Source organism: Cercospora beticola, chromosome 5, assembly GCF_033473495.1.
Source record: "Cercospora beticola chromosome 5, complete sequence".
Classification (NCBI taxonomy): Eukaryota; Fungi; Ascomycota; class Dothideomycetes; order Mycosphaerellales; family Mycosphaerellaceae; genus Cercospora; species Cercospora beticola.
Window position 1 is genome coordinate 2,115,764 of NC_088939.1, and position 21,384 is coordinate 2,137,147.

At 54.4% G+C, this 21,384-nt stretch overlaps 7 protein-coding genes across 7 annotated transcripts; 3 read left to right on the forward strand and 4 right to left on the reverse strand.

Moving 5' to 3' along the window:
* Window positions 1-914: 914 nt before the first annotated feature.
* Window positions 915-2,555, reverse strand: RHO25_008087 (uncharacterized protein; the record flags this gene model as incomplete). The annotated part of the gene is made up of 1 exon (XM_023600232.2): window positions 915-2,555. The coding sequence occupies one exon, from the start codon at window positions 2,553-2,555 to the stop codon at window positions 915-917; it is 1,641 nt and encodes a 546-aa protein (XP_023448983.1).
* Window positions 2,556-5,143: 2,588 nt separating this feature from the next.
* Window positions 5,144-5,491, forward strand: RHO25_008088 (uncharacterized protein; the record flags this gene model as incomplete). The annotated part of the gene is made up of 3 exons (XM_065603027.1): window positions 5,144-5,151; window positions 5,225-5,265; window positions 5,349-5,491. The coding sequence occupies 3 exons, from the start codon at window positions 5,144-5,146 to the stop codon at window positions 5,489-5,491; spliced, it is 192 nt and encodes a 63-aa protein (XP_065459099.1).
* Window positions 5,492-6,107: 616 nt separating this feature from the next.
* RHO25_008089 (uncharacterized protein) lies at window positions 6,108-7,221 on the forward strand (the record flags this gene model as incomplete). The annotated part of the gene is made up of 2 exons (XM_023600234.2): window positions 6,108-6,770; window positions 6,832-7,221. 2 exons carry the CDS (start codon window positions 6,108-6,110, stop codon window positions 7,219-7,221), a joined length of 1,053 nt encoding a protein of 350 aa, XP_023449154.2.
* A 1,355-nt stretch (window positions 7,222-8,576) lies between these two features.
* On the reverse strand, window positions 8,577-12,071 carry HMG1 (3-hydroxy-3-methylglutaryl-coenzyme A (HMG-CoA) reductase isozyme; the record flags this gene model as incomplete). The annotated part of the gene is made up of 2 exons (XM_023600235.2): window positions 8,577-8,925; window positions 8,986-12,071. 2 exons carry the CDS (start codon window positions 12,069-12,071, stop codon window positions 8,577-8,579), a joined length of 3,435 nt encoding a protein of 1,144 aa, XP_023449153.1.
* Window positions 12,072-14,098: 2,027 nt separating this feature from the next.
* RHO25_008091 (uncharacterized protein) lies at window positions 14,099-14,964 on the reverse strand (the record flags this gene model as incomplete). Its single annotated transcript, XM_023600236.2, has 2 exons — window positions 14,099-14,433; window positions 14,493-14,964. The coding sequence occupies 2 exons, from the start codon at window positions 14,962-14,964 to the stop codon at window positions 14,099-14,101; spliced, it is 807 nt and encodes a 268-aa protein (XP_023449767.1).
* A 1,293-nt stretch (window positions 14,965-16,257) lies between these two features.
* On the forward strand, window positions 16,258-18,834 carry RHO25_008092 (uncharacterized protein; the record flags this gene model as incomplete). Its single annotated transcript, XM_023600237.2, has 1 exon — window positions 16,258-18,834. One exon carries the CDS (start codon window positions 16,258-16,260, stop codon window positions 18,832-18,834), a length of 2,577 nt encoding a protein of 858 aa, XP_023449766.1.
* A 711-nt stretch (window positions 18,835-19,545) lies between these two features.
* Window positions 19,546-21,213, reverse strand: RHO25_008093 (uncharacterized protein; the record flags this gene model as incomplete). Its single annotated transcript, XM_023600238.2, has 2 exons — window positions 19,546-20,868; window positions 20,947-21,213. 2 exons carry the CDS (start codon window positions 21,211-21,213, stop codon window positions 19,546-19,548), a joined length of 1,590 nt encoding a protein of 529 aa, XP_023449765.1.
* Between the last annotated feature and the right edge of the window lie 171 nt (window positions 21,214-21,384).

Consider the following 21,384-nt stretch of genomic DNA (forward strand, 5'->3'; position numbering starts at 1 on the left):
TCGCGGCAAAACATTTGTGACGGACGAGTGATGGCCATGGACGTTGAATGATGACACTATATGCGAGGACTACGAAGCTGTGATCTTAAGACAAGAAGGATAAAAGATTGAGGGCCGTGACGTGAAATCAAGCGAACGGAAGAAGATGCACGTGGAATAGCACAGGGGACCACAGAGTCACACTGAGGGACTGAGCGCATGCGGACCCGCAGCTCGACTGGCAGCAGGTACAGTCGCTTTCAACATGACCATCCCGCCTACACAGCGCGACCTCGTCCAACATGCAACACGGAACGTGCGCGAACGAACGAATACAACGACTCCTCGGATGCGACGATGACGTTAGCAAATTGCTTTGATTCCAACCACATTACGGAACATGGCTGTGTAAAAAAGGGAGAGGTGCTGCCGAAGGCTCTACCAGCGGAAGGGCGATCGCATTGGCCTGACAAGGTTGCTTCCATGTCCAATATCTCGATCGAACCTGAAGTCATACTCAAACTCGCAACGCGAGATCGAGGCCTGCTGAAGGCAGCTTCATTGTCATGGCCGTCGAAATCACAGTCATCGATGATCAATGAGAGGCTGCTTTCCACATAGGTGTGCCCAAGGTCGCTGGATGTCATCGATCACCGAGGTACTATAGCTCTCCCATACTTTGAAGCGTGACAATGACTGAAGGGGACGAGAGAGCAACAGTCCGAGGCACAATGCAGAAACGAACACATGTACGAATTAGAAGACCTGATGATCATCATTTCATTTCAGTCAAAGTAGAGCCAATAGACGACCTGGTATCTCCCTATCCTCAAAGCGCCATAGACGCCGATCATCTCATGTCATGTGCGTATCGAATCATCGCGCAGTAGTCGATCTCCGTGTAGAACGATCGTCAAATATTCTCACGAATTCGCTCAATACTCGCCCCTACCCGCCGGGTTTCTCTCCAAAGTCTTCCTCTTCCTCTGTGCTAGCTTCCTGTCACACTCCTCCATGATCTCCTCCATCCGACTATTTGTCGGCAACTGATCCAACTTGACCCACGGACTGTTTCTCACGTACTTCAGATTCTCCTGCAACATCTTGATCTGATATTCCAGATCCGAGTCCTTGCATTCGTTCTTATGCAATCGTTCAAAGCTGGGGTACATTTTCCCATCGCCGTGAGCTCTTCCCTGGAAAGCTTGAGGTCTGGGCACGCAGTCGAGCGGGATCTTGTCTGGAAGGGTGTTTTGTGTGCATAGTGCAGTTTCGTGAGTCCAAGCTCGGGCGACGTTGCGTGCTGTGTATCCGCCGCCGCCAAGTAGAAGGAGAGGTCTGCCGAGAGATTTGACGAAGTTGACGCATTCGCCATGCTGCTTGATGTTGATGTTGAACTGGCCAAGGCGATCGCCGCCCAAACTGTCGGCACCGCATTGGAGAACAATGGCGCCTGGGTTGAATGCTTCGACAGTGGAACCGGTAATGGATTCGAAGAGCTTGCTGTATTGGCGATCGTCGATACCAGAAGGAATGGGCACATTCATGGCGAAGCGCTCGCCGGGTGTGCCTTTGAGACCGACATCTGTCAGATCACCTGTTCCGGGGAAGAACTTATGTCCCGTCTCATCATATGGTCCGTAGCGGTGGTAGGACAGTGTCATGACTCGTGGATGTCGCTGGAACGCCTCCTCGACGCCATCACCATGATGCACGTCAATGTCGATATACAAAACACGAGCATATTTTCGCAATAAGTCGAGAATGGATAGGACGATGTCATTGATATAGCAAAAGCCGGAGGCTTCACCTTTGTGTGCGTGATGCAACCCTCCAGACCAATTAATGGCAATATCGGAATTGTTGGATGTCAGCTGGGATGTGGCCATGAGTGTGGCTCCAGTATACAGAAACAAATACGTGGACATCCCGTCGAAGACTGGACAGTCGGCACCTGGACTCGTACTAAGATTGTAGGGGCCGAGCTCGACCGTGTCTCCCTCGTGCTTTGGAGGAATCTTCTTACGAAAGCGTGGTTCCTGGCAGAGGTCGTTAAACGTCTCGGGCGACACTTTGGAGAGAAAATCGACGTAATCGGGGTCGTGGAATTTGCAGACTTCGTCTTTGCCGGCAGAGATGGCTTCGTACGTGTCCATGGTGTGCTGTAGGCCGAATGCCAGCACGAGATGCTTCGTCAATGTCAGACGCCAGGGTTTCATGGGATGTGTTCTGCCAAAATGCATGTCCTCCACGCCACTGTTGTAGTGATATGAGACGCGCGTGCCCTGTGGCCGCTTGATGCCATGCTTTTCGACCAGATTCATGATCTTGGCGTTGGTCATTTCCTCAAACTCCGTCTCTTCATTTTCCCTCGCATATTCAGGCGTGGGGGGCATATCGTAGTGCCCACATGCTGCGCTGGCCTGATGTCCATTGACACGGTATTCGGGCGTACGGGCCGGTGTAGAAGAGGTCGACTGCGGTGAAGTGTATTCCTGCACTACCGATTCGTTGGTCGGTCGAGGGCTGTACCCGCCGTTGCCGGGGAAGGCGGCGTAGTACGGCGACGGAGCCATAGGCGTGTCATGCCGCTGTGGTTAGATGCTGTTCGCAGTGAAGATGCTGTCGGGTACGTGAAATGCAATGCAAGTGAAGCCGCGATCTGCAGCATGGTGCTTGCGGCTCTGCGGGAGGCGCCGCTGCGGGGGGAACAAGGTTCAACCGCTTGCCACTGCGCGTTTCGCATGTGAAAGCACTTTCCATCGACAACCGTCTGACTCCTTCACTTCGCATCGCCAGTTTTCGAACACCTACTGTGCGCGTCGCGTACAACTAACCAGACTACTCGCGGGTCGAGCGCGCTGAAAATGGCCGCTTTGGCGCAGCCGGAAGACGCCGCCTCGGTGCTCGAGCAGTTCACGCACGATATTGCCAACATTCCCGCCGAAATCTGCCACTTGCTCGAAGAAGTCCAGGCCAAGGATCTGCAGATTGCCGCGTTCAAGGACGAAATCATCAAGCGCGATGCTCAACTGCAGAAATGGGTACGGGTCAACGGCGGCCATGTGCTGAATCCAAAGGAAGAGGCATTCTCCAAGACCATCAACGACTGCTACGACAAGTGCGAGATTCTGCAGGCCGAGAAGCTGGGGCTGTCCGAGAAGGCACAGGTTGTCCTGGACCGGCAGATCAGGCGGCTTGACCTGGGTTTGAAAGGTCTGGCGCAGACTGAACAATTCCCCGAGGGATGGGGAGGACCGAGTTTGCTCACTGGGAGCGGTGCCACGACTGCTGTTGGAACACCTGCTGCCGCCCCTGCTTCTAGCTCTGGACCTCTTCAGGCCGTGTCTGGTAACATCGGATCCGTCGGCGGAGCTCCCAATTTTGCCAATGCTGCTCAGCTTCGCATGGCGCAAAATGCTGCTGGTGGCGCGCGAAGTGCTTCTGCCTCTGGCGCCGTCACACCTGTAACTGCTTCGCGATCCCAACGTGAAGGCAGTCACGACGGAACCAAGCGCCGCCGCCTCAATGCTTCGCTTGGAACTCTTCCAGTCGCTAGCTCAGGGCTTCGGCAGGGGTCTCTTGGTCCTGGCACGCCCAAAGCCGGCACGCCCAAAGCCGGCACGCCTGTCCCCGCCGGCGCGGCCAACTCTTCTCGTGCAGGCTCCGTCCAGCCAACTCGGCCCTCTGCCAATAAAAAAGGCACACAACCAGTCGCTGTGCCGGGCAACCGGAAAGCCCCTCCTCCACACAACAAGAAATCTTCCGGCGGCCGCTCTCGTCCCAGCCATAACAAAAAGAGCAGTCGCCATCGCCAACTCGCCCGCGATCGCGCCACACCTTCCAGTCACGCCTCCATCGACTCCGACGCTGAATCAGAGGTCTCCTACGCCTCCAATGCCGCGTCCAATGCTCCTACTGGGCTTGACGGCACCGGAGAGGCCGAGGAGGATGACGGCGACGATACCATCTATTGCATATGTCAGAAAGTGTCATTTGGAGATATGGTGGGATGTGACAACGATAATTGCCCATATCAGTGGTTTCATTACAAGTGTGTCGGAGTCACGGAGGAACCAAGTGGGGAGTGGTTATGCCCTGAGTGTCGAGCTTTGCCAAAGAACAAGGTGAAGATTGCGAAGGGATGAGGGAAGGTGATGAGAAATGTCTTTGATTTTGAGCTTCTATTTGTCAATGGTGCGTGTGGTAGAACAGCACACACGGTATGCAATGCCCATCTCTTGTAGTCTGCTGCAGCACTTCTTTTTCGGCTAGTGCTGTCCTGATGCTCACATGAAGATGGCTGCTGACGACACAAAGGTGATGAGAATGGGAAAGAGAAGGTGTCGCGTTTATCGTGATGGAACAAGACATTATTGCCTAACCTTCTCTTCTCCGCTCATGGCAGCGACTGCTATGGCGGCGCTGTTGGTCATGTGCTGGACGTGGTTGCTGCGCTCTTATGGACGCGGCCATCGTGAGTAGAAACGGGCGCCGCAGGGCAAATTGGAGGCCGCTTCGAACGGAGATTGAGCTGGGCTCATAAGCAGCGATGGCGGTGCGCGACGACAAAGATCGTTGAGCTATCGAATTTGGTGCAAATTCGGGTCTCGTAGGGCCCCTCGATATGGGATTGTGTTGGTGCGTGGTACTGCTGGTAGATTGTCGAGTGGAGATTATAGCTCTTTGACATGATCAGCATGGAAAGCAATTGTCCGTGCAATTGAGAGATAGGGCGAACGTCAGCCAAAGCCGTTGTTCTTGTGAGTAGGTGGGCCATTCGGCAATCTGTAAAGATGGCATAGAACGTGCTGGTCAATTCTAGATTCATTCGGAGAGCGAAGCACCAACTCCATATCACCAACGTACATCCAGCCACTGGACAAGAGAAGCTCATGGCAAAGATTGGTTTGGCATTGTACCAATGGCAGTCGCTCCGGGCGCCTCTTGTGGAGTGAACAGCACGAGTTTCGTAAAGAGCAGCAAGATTGCAACGTAGAGTTGGAAACAACCAATGAGTTCAAGCAGAAGGTCTACTGTCGAGCTGTGCTGCGGCTAGGCAACCGGGGCTTCTGGCCACAACAAGGCTCGCTCCTCTGCTTCCACTTCGACACCACCACCCACCACACCAACACCACCACGACCATCGCCCGCCATCAAAGACATGCAGGTGTAAGTATCACTCCGTCACCTATCATTCAACCCACATCGCCGCCATCCGTCTGCACATCGTTGTCGCCTTCAGGGGTGCCTCCGTTGTCAAACAGCAGCGAGCGACAAGTGACGGTCAGTCACTGACTGCCAACCTCCATCACATCCATCACAGGTACCCCAGAGCCCTCAAAGACTTAGTGACTAACTCTTCACAGAAGTTGTCATCGTTACCACCGCCGCACCGTCACCGAAACAGCCCTCGCACCCCATCATCACCGTCGATGGCACCGACGGCTTCGACGCACAAGAAGCCAGCAAGACATCACGACGTCAAAGCATTGCCATGACCGATCAATAACACTCGACATCCTTTGAGGGCGTGTCCTTCGTTAGATGAGTCGATGCACATCGACACTCACACCTTCACTCGATCCATCGTGCCTTCCTCTCGATGGCCCACGTTCCAACCAGCGGACCGCAACCAACAAACGTGCATCAGAAGCAGGGAAACAACTAGACCAGTGCTTCATCCGATACCTTCCTCACGTCGCCGCCCCATTCTGCTCCACACAGCTCGGTCTTGTTGAGTCACGAGAGACAATCTGACACCGTGTAGCCAGGAAGACCCTGACAGCAAGACTGACGACGGCAACGCGATCAGCTGTGCCTGTTCCCGCGGTTTTGCAGCCCATGTCCCCAAAACGGGCTCGGTGGCCGCTACTTTGAATGGCGTAAGTCAATACTCGCGGCATACATACACACTCCCTGACGATGAGAGCAGCACCAGGCCGAGCTGCAGTGCCAACGCCTCTGAGTCACGGACGACATCAAGGAGAAGGCCGAGAAGATGAAGGAGGGACTCAAGGAAACGCTACTCGCAGTCGAGGACGAACTCCAAACGTCCGATTTTGCTCTCCAGTGGTGGGTAGGAACACCACTGGAGGGGCGTCGACGCAATGGCTTCCCCCGGAACGATGTGCTGTGTGTGGTGGGACGAGCGTGTCTCGGCCATCACAGGTATGAAACTCCCACTTCCGTGGTCGGGCCACCGCGCATCGAATTGGAAGGATTTGAAGCTGTGCTGCCGTCTCCGAATCCCTTTGCGGTACATTAGAACGGAGAGCACGATACTTAGAAAGAAGGTTGAGCGCAAGTGGGTAAACAAGACTTTGGAAGTCTTCTCCATCGACGCCTATCCCACGTCGAGCACGTTCGGTCGGAAATTAGTGTCGACGAAGTTCGACGTAACATTGTCTCGCGAGGATGGCAGGGACTTGGTCCCGAAGCATGTGGAGGCGATCATGGCGTTCATCGAGTCGGAGCTGCAGGATCTGGTTGTTCGCAACAATGGAGATAATGTACCGCACAGAAGGAGGATTCGGGCTTGCTACTGTGTCTTCACACGACATATTTTGCTCTCCGGCGGTGGGTATGGACACCGCCGGAGGGGCGTCGCCAAGCTGTGCCTCCGCTGGAAGTATGCCGGCGCCGCTGTCTGCACTACTCTGGCCCGCATCGAGAAGCTGGACGACGAGAGCCTGTACCGCGGCTACCCTGATCACACTGGCCGTTCTTCGCAGCCAGATCACAGGCTCGAGAACTACAGCTACGACGAAGGCCGCTGTCAAGGAGTGGAGGTATACCAGTCAGCATTCTGAATTTGATCTTACAATACCAAATCACTGAACTATCATACAGAGCTTCGTGGCCAGCAAACAGGGCTCCGCAACAAAGAAGAATGCTTCACCGACTTTCTCGGGCAAACCTGTCAGCTCCGCACTAGCAAATCGCGCCATTTCCGAGGCTTTGGGTCTCCAAATCCGTTCTGACATAGGAGAGCTCACCAGCTCCCCCTTCATCTACCCTACTGCACGCTACGCTGGTGATCGTCTTTCGATTAACAGACTTCTCGCTCGCTACGAGATCACTACTCTCCGAAAAGTTGTCCGGTCACTATGGAAGCCGACACTCTACGATCGTGCGACAGAGTCGAATTTCAGTGGCAACGCTGGCGGCGTAGGAGGTGATAGTGGTGTTGAGCCAACTCCGACTGGCAGCGTGTCTAATGGCAGTGAGCAGCTGACTTGAAGTGCTGCTTCTTCGTCTTCTTCATCAGCGCAGCGGCAGGCAGGCGGCGATGGGGGACCAAGGGCGCCAGGAAAAAGAGTTTCACAGAAGCACGGGGTCGAAGCTGAGTTCTGCATTGGGACGCTCTGCAAGTGCGGAAGCATAGCAGAGCACGGGAACGGAAGATCCTTCTGGCAATACTGGTGTCGCTGGCGGTTCGCTTTCGAGATCTGAAGAGTTGCCAAGTCATCTTCACCAACCCTCTCGAGGTCGCGAAGATATCTGCGGTCCAGGACGAGTCCATCCGTGCCGGGGCTCACGAAGGCGAGCAGCTTGAGAAGCAAGTCGTGACCAAGAGTGAAGGCTGCCTCGAGTTCAGCAACTGGAGGGATGAGGCGGTGGTTGTTCAGAAAGGGACAGTCTGCGACGGCTCGACGACGTGTGCGGACAGGTTGATTGGTGACGATGAGCAAATCGCATAGAGACACGCACTTTCTTGTCGGAGGATGGCATGTCGGCGACACGTACTGTACGATCAAAGAAAGTGTTTAACGTATATCACATCACTTGTTGAGTGACATGAATTGAGTTTCGATTTGCTCTGTCACTTGACTCCTCACAGTGATGATGCCAGCCATTCCTTTCGATCCATCGTGCTGCTACGAACGTCGTTGTATTCGAACCATACTGCATCAGTCTTGCCGCCATTCACGCCAAGCTGAAGAGATACCATGTCTGATTGCCTTACCGCGTACACTGTTTGACCTCACTCGGAAGGAAGTTTCCAGATGCTCATGGATCAACGAACTCATCTCTGATACATCTGGACGTCTACTGAAATATTTCCTCGTACATCACACTTTGCACTCGGCCTTTGGTCCACACTGGCATCCCTCTGCCACTCTGCTGCCACTCTACCACCAATGCAGTACACCTGGAGAAGACATGCACAGACGATTGAACAGCCGAGATGGATTCGCTGAGCACCGGTGAGTTCATGGATTTATAAGTCGGTCTCTTCTTTGGCCGCTTAGGCATCTGTTAACCATCTACTGACCACTGCAAAGGAAGGATAGTATCGCTCGATCTATCTTCCCACTGTCGTTCCACGATGTTTCTCTGCCGAATAGAAAAGTCCTTATGAATATATACACATCGTCATCGCACTCGAATGCGATTATGCTGCTGCCTTGAGGCGAAGTGATCTGTTTCCATCGTTTTGTCCCTTGTCCTTGGGCTTTCGAATATGCAGTATGTCAAGTGCAATGACTCCCTGCGGCTCCAAACATTACATGCATGTCGATTTCGGCCACTCTGGATGCTTTGATTCACATCCTTGCTTTCGCAGTCAATCAAGATCCTGTGCTTCTCTCGCACTACCTCTTCGACTGCCCGTCCATCTTAGTGATTGACAGGGCCGGGGTAACCGGCGTTCTTTGCGGGCTGGGCGCCCTCGTAGGAGCGGCCGAGCGGTTGTGTGCCATGTGTGCCTGAACCAAGTGGCCGGCTGCGAGTGCTGAGCAAAGCGAAAGCTCACCGGCCAGGACACCAGCGGCAATAACACGGGCGAGTTGTTGTGCGTTGGCACCGGGTGTGGCAGGGTGCGCGCCTCGGACGCCGAGGAGATCGAGCATGGCGGCTTGGGGTTCGAGCACTGTACCGCCGCCAATTGTGCCGACTTCGATGGAGGGCATGGAGACGGAGATCTGGAGGTTTCCGTTCAAGCTATGAAGAGGTATACGTCAGTATGTAGTTGGCTGAGTGTCAGATCCAGAACAGACTTACTTCTTCATGACAGTAATGCAATTACTACTTTCCACGTTCTGCGCCGGATCTTGACCAGTGGCCAAGAATATCGCGGTAACAATGTTTGCCGCGTGGGCATTGAAACCACCGATGCTACCCGCCATGGCAGAGCCGATCAAGTTCTTGCTGATGTTCAACTCAACAAGAGCGTCCACATTGGACTTGAGCACGGTTCGCACCACATCGCCTGGAATAATGGCTTCTGCAACGACAGACTTGCCTCGCCCGTCAATCCAGTTGATTGCAGCAGGCTTCTTGTCTGTGCAAAAGTTGCCAGAGACGGAAATGATGGCCATATCAGTGAATCCTGCTTCCGTTGACATGACGCTGAGTGCCTTCTCGACACCTTTCGAAATCATGTTCATGCCCATGGCGTCACCAGTTGTCGTCTTGAAGCGAACATAGACGTATGTGCCAGCGATCGAAGTCTTGAGAGATTGCAAGCGAGCGAATCGTGACGTTGAGTTAAATGCATCTTTCATCACCTTTTGTCCCTCGGCGCTGTCAAGCCAGACCTTGGCCGCTGCTGCTCGTGCAAGTGTTTCAAATCCAATGCAAGGTCCTCGTGTCATGCCATCGCCAGTGAGAACAGTCACAGCACCGCCGCCCGCGTTGATAGCCTTTGCACCTCTGCTCGTACTGGCGACCAGCACGCCTTCAGTGGTAGCCATGGGTAGGAAATAGCTTTTGCCATCAATAGTGATAGGGCCAGCGACACCAAGAGGCAGAGGCAGGTATCCAACAACATTCTCGCAGCACGCGCCGTGGACGCGGTCGTAGTCAAAGTTCTCGTATGGCAGCTTCGACTTCTCCAATTTCGATGTCAGATCAGCAGTGGCCGGCGTACGCGAAATCAGTCCTCGTCGGATCTTGACAGCACGAGTCTTGTCGCCTAACGTCTTCTCCAATGCGTATCCAGGGATCTTACCACGAACAGCAAGGTCGACAAGCTCGGCATCGTCGAGTTGAGGCGCCTGCTTGGCGGCAACCAAAGCTTCGCATTCCTCACGTGTGCGCTTTCGCGATCCATCAAGTGCTTCCGGCGCGACGGGTGGAGGGACGTCCTCGGCGGGCTGCGTCTTGATCGGTGGGATTGCATGACCGTTAGTCTTGGGCGCATCGGCGGAAGTGGCAGTCTGTCCAGCTGCCTCGTCATGACCAGGCTCCTTGATGGTCCATCGAGCAGCGTTGAACAGATAGCCGTTGAGCACCAAGCTAATTGCGAGAAGGGAAATGATCCACTTGCTGAGGACGGGATCCTCGAAGCTCTTCAACAAGCTCTCGACGACTCTGCCGCCAAGAGCATGGAAAAGACCTTGTTGTAGATCGCCGTTCAGGTTCGTCCAGTCTGCGTCGCCAGGCGAAGCGTAGTGCAGCGAAGGATATTGTAGCTCGTATTTGATCGGATTGAAAACCGTGACACTAAGCGGCTGCTTGCCCTTGGAGGCTTGCTGGTACAGAAAGTCGAGACCGGTTCCTGCGACCTTGAATGGATCCAGAGGGGGTGAAGTCACCACGCTTGAGAGGCCAGCGGTAGAGACAGGAGTGTTGTGGCCATGTCCGCGGAAAGGCATAGTGCAGAGGTTGGCAACATTGATCACGATGAAGCCAGTGACCATGAGCACCTTGAAGCGAGGAATGCTGCTGTCACGAGCTCTCCTGCCAAAGATGTTGATCCAGTTGTTGCCAACCTCGCCAACGCTGTCGCCAGATGGCCACTCGTTGCTCGATGCTACCTTCTCGGCGACCCTGCGGCTTACGCCATCTTCTTCCAATGCCTTGCGGAGTGTGACATGGCGTTTTATGCGGTTAATTTCCAGTTTGATGGTCAGAATCGACGTGTAGAAGGTGAACAGCAGAACGCAGTCGAAGAAAAGTGTCCAAGCTGCAAGGAAGCAAAATTGTCGTAGCCCACCTTGGATACCAGAAGCGGCACCGGCGCAGAGGATCGCAATCTCGATGGCGTAGTCGCGAACGATCTCGCAGCCGCGGTCTCGAACTGCCTGTTGAACAGCGTTCTGAATGGCAAGACCTTCGCCATTTCCATTACCGTTCTTGGCTTGCACAGAGGCAGACAGGACAGCCTGAGTAAGCATTATGGGCTTCTCGAATCCCACAGTGACAACCAGGAATGGGATGCCCTCGGAAAGCAGTACGACATTCTCGGGAACGCCGAGTTTGAGAGTGACCAGCAAGCCGAACAAGAATGCGAATGCGGAGGAGAAGAGTGTGGTAGTTCCAAGCCAGAAATTCGAGCCCAATCGCCGCATGCTCAAGAACAGACTGATGAAGGTCAGGTACATGGAGATGTATCCGAGCGCCATGATGATGATATCCAAGGTCTCCGCGTTCTTGAGCAAGTCCAGGAAAGCATTCCACGAGTTCTGCGCCCACTCCGCCATGCCGCCGCCAGACGCGGTCGATGTCTTGGACACTGCCATGAGCCACTTCTTTTGCTCGCCTTCATCGTCGCTAGTCGCATCCGGATCGACTCCCCATCCTCCCTCTGAAGCAATCTCTTTGATATTCTCCAGGAAGGGCGCAGCCTGCTCGAGCGGGAGGGAGAAAGCCAGTGTGCTATCCGAGCCAGACAGGATGTTCGCGCTCGATGGCACCATGTCGAGATCAACGCCTTCCACATCGAAGTCCTGCGGCGGAGGCACAGCATTTGGCGAGTTATTGCCCGCGTCCAGGAAATCCAATGTGATCAAAGCAAGCTCTTTCTCGCCCGCGCGAAATGTCTTCTTGCTCCCATTCTCCTCCAATTGCCATTTCCACGCTGTGTCCTTTCCCAAATGTAATCTTCTGCTCCCTGCCGAGAGCGCATCAAAGTCCACCTTGTTCACTGCAGCTTGCGGCCGGAAGAAACCTGTCTCGAGCAAATTGACATAAAATGCGCTGCCCAGCACCGCCACCAGAGCGATTGTCCGGATGGGATGTGTGCATGCCTTTAGCGACACTGTTTGCAGGTATGGTGTGATTGCGGCATTGTATTTGCCTGGTTTATCCGGGTCGGTGATGTCGTGATTCCTACGCCAACGCGTAGGTATTAGGTTGCCGAGCATGTTGAAGCGGTGTTGCGTGGGAGCCGCTATGCTGCCAGCACGCTCAGCAGGCAAGGAGCTCTGCTACGTTTCGTTTCGCGACAAGGTGGGAAGCTGAGCGGGAGGAGGGTATACGTATGGTGCGAGTTGCAATATGCTCCGAGCTTCGGGGGGCGTGGAGCGGCGGTCGAATGACGGTGGTTCAGGTGTCGAGTCGAGGATTCGTCCCAATGGCTGTCCACAAAGGTGGTAAGTATTGTTCCTGCCACCCAACGAGGTTCACGTCTCAAAAGGCAGCCACAAGTCCCATTGCTCTTGTCCTCCCTCTCTGCTCTTTCTCCTGCTCACAAGTGCCTTGTTTTGGACAATCGCTCGTTATCGTGGGGGTGTTTGGCAGTTTTCTTGAATTTGCGACCAATGGCTGTCCCTGTACGACGATTGGCCACGAAAGATTATCGAACCACCTTTTCGCCCCAAAATAAAAAACTGGTGCTGTCGCGGCAAAATCCCTGTCGTCGCACACAGGGACAAAAAAACCAGAAATACGCTCGAGACTGAATTGCTCGACGTCACAAGTCGTGCCTTGCTTCGGTGTCGTCGTGGCGAGTTGATCGCAGGACAAAGAGAAATGAGACTTCCAACTTCGCAAAGTAGGAGCCAGTGGCTCTAGTTGGAAAAGGGTCTGTCCGCCGTTCCCCCTCAACACTTTCCACGCCTAGTTTCGCGCGCTATCGCCCTTCAAGCAGCGGTCAACGCAGCTTGGACCACGCCAAACACAGACGCGATTTTCCCTCTGCCAGACCGCCTGTCGGCCCAAGAATCTTTAGCCCAAATTCGGTCGTCCTCTGGGTCGAGGCAAAAAGGAGCTGTTGGAGGACCGCCGCGCCAATCAGGATTCGAGAGCTCGCTGGCGACCTATCCCGGCTGCACTCCGCAAAAGTCAGATTCTGGGAATTTGTGGAGCGGAGGTTTCGTGGTAAAATGAGGCACTCGGTCGGTGATGGAGTTGAGGAATTTCGCGATCTGGGGTGAATGGAATGTTGATCGGATGAAGGATCAAAGTGACTGTTTGCTCATCAGTTCACATGTGCTTCCAGGTACATACGTACTGCTGTCGCGATGATGTGAGCAGGGAAGCTATTGTGGCGCTCTGGACATCACGAATGGCGCAGCAGAGCAGTCGAAATCTTGGCCGACTCGTACGATGTGAGGCTTGTACCGAGTACTGTTTCGCGCGATTGTGATTGAACACACTCTTTGCACATCCTAGGTTGAACACGTGGGATGGCCTGCCTGATTCCGTGCAGCTGCGCAAGGCCACGCAATTCGTGGCGGTGATATAGGCAGCACAATTGTCTGCTTGCTGGGACTTTTGCGTCACATGGGTACGGGTGGCTGTGCCATCTGTGAGTTGTGTTCCCAGGCGATGGGTTCACGATGAGACATGGATCTGCGTACCTGCGTACACGAAGCGAGAGTGACATTCTGGCATGTGTCTCACAGACACTTTCGCTGCTGTGCAATATTGACGAGCGCTCACGTATTGTATAAAATGCGTCGGGAGGTGGACGATGTGCGTAATCCGAATGCATCTCAGGTCAGCATTCAGGGTTGTCTATCTGCTCTACAGCTAGCTATGATTCTCCGGCAAGCGCACACAAGTTCGGTGGCAGCTCACAGAGCCGCAAGCCACGCGATGATGCGAAGAGCCTGTGCATGAAGAAGGCGTGGGCACCTTTCGTGCTTGCGGCGCAGGTCATCATGCAAACAGCTGACGAGCTCTCGCAGGCTTTGTTTGGTGAGCAGAATGTGTGCTCGCCGGGCCAGGCTGCTGCTCTGAGATCGACCATCGTGCTGGAACGCTGTCATCCATGCCACAGGATGCCCGTGGTTCATGCCATTTCGCGCCATTGTAGATAGGTCAGATGACCCTGGCCAGTCCAGTCATCGCTTCTGTACTCACGCGGCGGTGCTCGTGAGAATCGCCGAGTTTCCTTACGAGCGGGCTCCGGAAAGGGCAGCGTGCGATAAGAAGAGGCAAGCACCACTCAGTCTGCCCTCTGTTCTTTCACCTTGTCCTTCAATGGCACATCACCGTTCGTGATCCGCTCGATGAATTGCGGATCGGGATCGTACATCAGAACATGAAAATGCTCGACCGAATGTATACTTTTGAGACTGGCCCAATTAAGGAACCAGATCACGTCCTTGGTGCCAAACGTCTTATCAACAAAATGTTGAATCATGGCCCGAGTCTCTGGAGACAAGTCACCGATTTCTGACGTAGGATCAGGTGGAAGAGAGAATTTAGTCCAGACTACGAGGTGAACACAGCGTGTGTCAATGCCATATGGCCAGTCATTGTAAAGGATCATGTAATCGTCTGGAGGGCATGTTTAGTTTAGCAAACTGAAAAGGCTGCTGGAGTCAGCGAGCGCTTACCTGGATTGGAGAAGGGCGGACCAGAAGGCGTGAGATTCGTCCACCCAAGCCGCTCCTTCATCACGAACTCCATGACGCTGCCATACCTCTCGACAAGCTGATGGCAGTACTCCCGATACAACCGCAACTCGCTTGGCACTCTCTGGAACAAGTCCAGACGATTGTTCTTGACAAACGAACAAACATCTTCCCACGATTGACGTCGATACAAGGCATCCGGTGTACTGAGGATACCTTGATCCTTGGCATTCTCGAGAGCGTATCGCAGATAGACCGGACACTCTCGGGTATGCTGGGATGGCGGCACGTTGACGTTCCAAAACGCGAGTTGTCGTTGTGGCGTATCGGCTCGCGATTCAGGTCCTGAGCTTGTTGAAGTCGACTGCGTCGTTCCAGTGACTCGTATATCTTCTGTACTTGTTCTTCTGTCGACGTCGAGGATCGCAGCGGCATCTTGCTGTCCGCCGGCCATGACGCGGTGGTACGCGTATGACAATTACGGTAAATCGGGTGTCCCGGGCTCGAAGGATTCCAGAATAGATGCTATCGCGAGCCTACAACAGTCAGCAATACGTGTCTATGGTCTGTTTCCGGGCGGTGAGGATCACAGGTGTTGCTGCGAACAAGTGAATAGTTGTACAAGCAACGGAACACTGCCCACGATACACTGACACGACCTGCACTCTTCAGCGGAAGCAGATCTCAGGATCGCGAAAAGCTCGCGTCAGGCGGCGGCACAGGCTCTTCCCTGGTCGTCGGTTGATTGGGAAATCCAGACTCTTGCAAGGATGAGCGATGCCCAGAACTAGCCTGCGCGCCCCAGCAAATTTTGCAGGCCACGCGATTCTTGATCGGTTTCGTGCGAATAACGAGCGGCGCGTGTGAGCAACGCTGGGCGTGTTGCGCCGCGTGGACTTGGGCAATGTCAGGACAATCTGTGAATGGGAGATCGCGATTTTGCTTCGCGGCTCAACCGACGGCGGCATGCGGCGCTAACGCCTTTCTCCCGCTGTTCCTGCAGATCGTGTGGCGCCTTGGGCGGAGCGCGAGGCCTGAGTGGCCGGAGAGTGGGCTCAAGAGGGCATGGTGTGCTCGAAGCGCCGTTGCTCTTGTGGCCGCCGCCAAACATCCGCCGCAAAGGGGCACCGACCACCACCACCCTTCCGCCGCCCGACGCCCGGGGCGCTTGCGACGCCCTTCTCCTACGTACAGGACGACTGCAGCAGCACTTCACACATCCGGGTCGTGCACGAGAACGCATGGCTGGGTGACGACGACCGTATTGCTGCACCCTCCCGCACAGCCTGTCCCTACGACTTCTCCCAGATCACGCGGGTCGTGGCCCATCTCCACACTGCTCGACGTAAGCGCGGCTGGCTCGCAACGGGACCGCAACAAAGAAGAAGAATAAACCAAAGACCGGCTGACACACGCCGCTGCTCCTGAGCAAAGGCACTCGATATACACACTCCGAAACGGGACTTCGAGATTTTGATCCCAGGGAAGCCCCTTGCATCCACGACCGGGTCTAATTCCCGGCGAACACCTGCTCGACAAGTGCAAGTGCGCCCACAGTGCAACACCGCCCCAGCGCTGCATACGATTCATCTGGCAGTGGTGCTGGGCAGTGCACCGTCTTTCCTCCCTTGAGACTCGGAAGTCTACTCCCATCCATCGCCCACCGCATGGTCGACAGCCGCGACTGCTACTCCACCACCTCCCCTGAGCCGCGGCTCTGCAGAGTCTCTCCTTCCTTCCGCCCACGATGCAGCGCCCGCCCATGTCACCGCTCTCGATGAGCAGCAACGACTCGTCCTTCGTCGGCCAGTACAGCAGCCTTGGTGCAGCGACATTGGGGAATCCCAGCGACGGGCCTTACGGTAGCGGAGGACCCTATGGCGCCGCCCGACCTCTGCAGTCCTCGCCACCTTCTTCGCAACACCCGAGCAGCTCGACCGACGTGTCGCGTCCCTCCGCGAGCGGGTCGAGCATGAGACCGCCCTCTTCTGCGAGCTCCGTAGGAATGTCCAATGATGGGCGCATGGGTCTCCCGAGACCGCCGAATCGAGACAGCAGCAGGAGTCAGATAGCACCGGGTAGCGAAGAGGCATTGGCGAGACACTATGGTGCACTCAAGGCATACTTGGCCGACAGTCTGCAAGACGAGAAGGGCAACGTGAGACCGAATAGAGCGCGGGACAAGCTATTGCGACTGAGTGTTACGCAATTCATGGAACTCAGCACTGATGTGTACGACGAGCTGGTTCGAAGAGAAGACGAGAGGTTACAACGCGTGGAGAATGTGCCCAGATTCCTGCTGCCCAAGCAGAATTTCCATCCGAAACGGAATCAGGCGCGACAGAAACTCAGCACACTACCTCCGGAACGCTTCCGCCAACTCGCAACTGATGTGTTCTACGAGCTCGAACGACGCATACCGAGATTCGTTGGCGGAGACATTTCACGACCAATGAGCGGCGCTAGCAACGTCAGCAGTCGGAGTCGTGCACCCACGATCAATGGGATGCGGCCGCCAGGACCCGGCTACGGAATGGGCATGGGCGGCCCTCCACCACCGAGGGGCGCTTCTCAAGGAGCGCCGTATATTGCGGGTCCCAACGGCCCAATGGCACCCGGCCAGCGCAGACCGAGCGAAGCAGCGTCCTTGGGGCGGCCTCTGCCCAAGCAGTTCGCAAGCAATACGATCGTACCCAATAAGAGCACAATGGTGGAAGACGACGATATGGACGATGACGAGTTCGGACTGGACCATGTCTCTCCAGGCATCAGCGATCGTTATAGCAAGGCGACGAGCGCGGAAGACAGAGATCGCATGAAAGCTCAAGCAGAGGAGATTGCAGAATTGAAAGAGAAATTGGAAGCGCTCGAGAGCAAGTTAGCCATCAAGGACAAAGAGCTGGCGAAGACTGCAGACATAGAGGCCGAGCGCGGCGAATGGGCTACGACACGAGTAGGACTGGAGCAGAAACACACCGAGGCGCAGAATCTCAACGATGCGCTCCAGCAGGAAATATCCGAGCTGAAATCGAGATCACGGGATGACGACGAGATCCGCGATCAACATGATCGCAACTTGCAAGACTTTCAAGAGCAAATTGAAGATCTTCAGGAACAGCTCGCAGCCAAGAGCGACGAGAATGGAAAGCTTCAACTCCAGCTACGAGAGGGTGCCGAAGACACCGCAGCATTACATCAGCTGCAGGTGGAACTTGACGAACTTCGACACCAATTGTCGAACAACAGAAGCCAGCTGAGCTCCGCCGAGCACGAGAAGCAAATGGCTGAAATGCAAGAAGAGCTCCGCAAACAACAGAAACTCAATCAGGAAGTCCAAGACCAAGCCATGGTGTACTTGAGGGAAATGCGCGAGCTCAGCAGACAACACGACGAGGCTGTCGAGCAAGAGGAGAAGATGGCAGCACAAATTGCCCAATTGCAGAAAGACAACGAGAGCTGGAGGCAACGATATGCCAAGGTCAAGGCCCAGAACAAACACCTCCGCGCTTCGACAATGGGGCTTGGTCTAAATGCGGGTCTCGATACGGGCAGTCTGGTTCGTCAAGAAGGTCTCATCTCGGAAGGCGGTCTGGTCCGCGATACGGATGTCGCAAGCTTCCAGTTGGCGGTAGATGAGCTGCTCAAGGTGGCACGCCAGCACAGCACCGACGACATGCTGGAAAGCGTCAAGCAGGTCGTGGTCAGCATCCAGGCTATCACTTCTGCTGTGCGCGACGAAGGCTATCCTTCTCCGGCGCCATCACCACTCTCTCCAGGATCTAGTGCGCCGACTCTTAGCGTTGGCAAACTCAAGGCCAGAGTTAATGGCACAGCGAACAGTCTCATTACTGCTACAAAACAACACGCTGCAGCACATGGTCTCTCGCCTGTTGCACTGCTAGATGCCGCGGCGAGCAATTGTACTGCTGCCGTGGTAGAGCTCATCAAATCTGTCCGCATTCGACCTTCGTCTAAGAGTGAGTTCCAGGATCTGGATGCCGTGGATGAGCTGAATTCCTTCTACGACGATGGGGCGTCGCCAGTCGATGGCAAAAGCCTGACGATTCCCGTTCCACAGTTCGGACCTCGGGGCGATTCTGCACAACCTGCACAGACCGAGGGCACTCCGACTGGCAAGAAAGGCAATGGAGGCTGGTTTGGCTGGGCCGGAAAATGGGGCGACGGCACCACTGACGACCACCCTCCACAGGTCGACAGCAAAGCTCCATCGGCAAATGGCGGGCCACATCCACCCACAGCAAATGGCCACGCACACAAGGCCTCCATCGCCAGTAGTGGGAGCGATTACGATCCGTACCGGTAGTCTCGGTATCCGGCCAACTTTGGCTACCCGACTGCAAGGAGGAAGGAGAAAGAGAAAGGATGAGCGAATCTCTTTTCCCATGCCCTTCCCTGGAAGCATAATGTTTATTGCGTAACATCTTTTGGAGGTCCCTACATTTTCCTGTTTTACTTACGGCGTTGGCCACCTATGGGGCATCGGATTGCAACAACGCGGCCCACGTTTTGGAGGGCCGAACTGCTCACGCATATTTCTATCGACGACCTTGTGCGATAAACGCACCCCGCTTGTCTTTACATGGACTTCTCGGATCGTCTCTTATTTCGAATGGATGCTGCTTATGAGTAGCTGGGTGATGGGTTTCGCTTCGAGTCTCATATTAGATGAGGAAAAGAAAATCCTTTGGATACAGACCGGGATGGATATCTACGACAAGAGGCGAGAGTCACACTGATATGGCGATTACGGTTGATCTTGAAAGTAGGATTGCAAAATCGGGAGCGAGAAATCTTAATATGTAAAGACTTAGTGTCTCTTGTATTTTACATATTATCTGGTATGAAGTGGACGTGGAAATGTTCATCTGTTCGAGAGTGTCTCAAAGTGTGTCAAGGTGAGGTTGAAGCGTTAGAGGAGAGGATTTGAAGTGTGAGCGATTCGTAACGTCGTCTTTAGTCATTATTAGACACACTGATGATACAGCTCTGCCAGCAATGCAATCGTTGCTGGGTACTACCTTCCAAAGAACTTCAACTCGACAGGCCTCAAGACCAAATAGGACGCAGCAGCAAACGCAAAGCCCAGCTCGAAACCAACATCACCTCCATACGGCGCCTCGCCCGCATGCAGTGCAATTGGACCTACGAACCACGTCTGAGACATCCCCGTCACCATACCAGCAACACCACAAACAAAAGCTGCCACAGCCGCGAACCCGGGCGGCAACTTCTCCGGACGATCGTAGAATTCAGGAACGTAACCTCCGAAGCCTCGCTTGAAGACAAAATGCTCCGTCAACGAGATGCCTTCGTAGATGGCGAGCCAGTATCCGATGAAATTCATGAAATTCTCCAATACGGTTTCGAAGTGGCTGTATCCCGGGATCGCGATCGCGATATATACACCTGTTCCGACGCCCGTCCAGATGAAGCGTGGGACGCGCTGGGCGTAGCGGGATAGGACTTGGACTGTGAGGGCAACGGAGTAGATGTTTGGACAATTGTTGGCGATGATTGATAACGCCAAAACGACAAGGCAGAATTTGCCAAAGGTTCCTGTGTGAAAGATCAGAACTGCACCGAGGAGACCGCCAGTTCCTGAGGTTTCGTAGCCGGAGGCGTAGCGGTTGTCGCCGTTGTTGAGGGATGTTGCGCTCATGATGGCGATTGCGAGGAGTTCGGTGAAGAGGAGGGGGACGATCAGACCGAGCCAGGTCCAGAAGAAGACTTTGCGGCGGGATTGGGTGGAGGGTTGGTAGACGGTGTAGTCTGCTGCGTAAGATGTCCAACCTGTTGCGAAGCCATAGACTGTCGCTCCAAAGGAAAGGACGTTTCCCATTTCCGATTTGCCGGTCTCCCAAGGGATGTCCACGAAGTCGCCGCTGTGGGCGAAGAGTCCAAGAACAATGAGGAAGATAATTGTTGCGGGAATCCAGGAGTAAAATTCGTAAGCGTGGACAACCTTATAGCCGAACGTACACACTATGAAAGTGCAGAACGCAATGATGAGGATCCCAGCGAAGCCAGGAACGGACGGATTGACCGTGTTGATGAGTTGCGCTCCGACGATCGAGTTAACCGAAGACCACCCTATGCATGCGAGCACGTTGAACACGGCAATGAGCTTGACACCCCACCAGCCGAACCAGAATCTCGAAAGTACCATTTGTCGGAGGCCAAATTTGGGTCCGAACGTGGAAAAGAAACAGACGGGCGTGATACCGATGAGGTTGAAGAAGATGCAAACAAGCATTGCATCTGCGACTCCAAGGAAGAACAACGACTTGGCCAGAATTCCAATTGCGAAAGACGAGACGACCATATTTGCCGACAGCCACTGTAGCACAATCGTCAGATACTGGTGCTTCTTCATTGCCTGTTCAAGGCACTCCTTGAAGAGTCATGGTATGCGTACCATCGTCGACACATTCAACAACGCCTTGAACCCATCATCCGTTCGTTCATCCTCGGGCACTCGTTCGATCCCGCGTTGTTCGACGTTCAACTTCCCTGCGAAGCGCTGCACTTTCGCATACCAGCCGTTGCCATATTCAAAACTTTCGCCCGGTACAGCTCCGTCTTCGTATTGATTGCTCGGTCTCTTCTGCGCGCTGCTGTGAGAGCTGCCTGTTCCAACGATGCCTCCTGTTTTCTCCACATCTTGATCGTATTGATATGCCATTTTGATAGCACATTCAAAACTCCGTCCAAGTTAATGGCGTGAGGTGAGAATGTGTAGCTGCAACTTCGGTTGGTCCGGCTTCACGAAGAAGTTTACTCCGGCCTGGCAAGCAAATGCCAGCAAAAAGAGTCTGGGATCCCACAGAATGGAGGAAGCTTGGAGAGAGAAAGA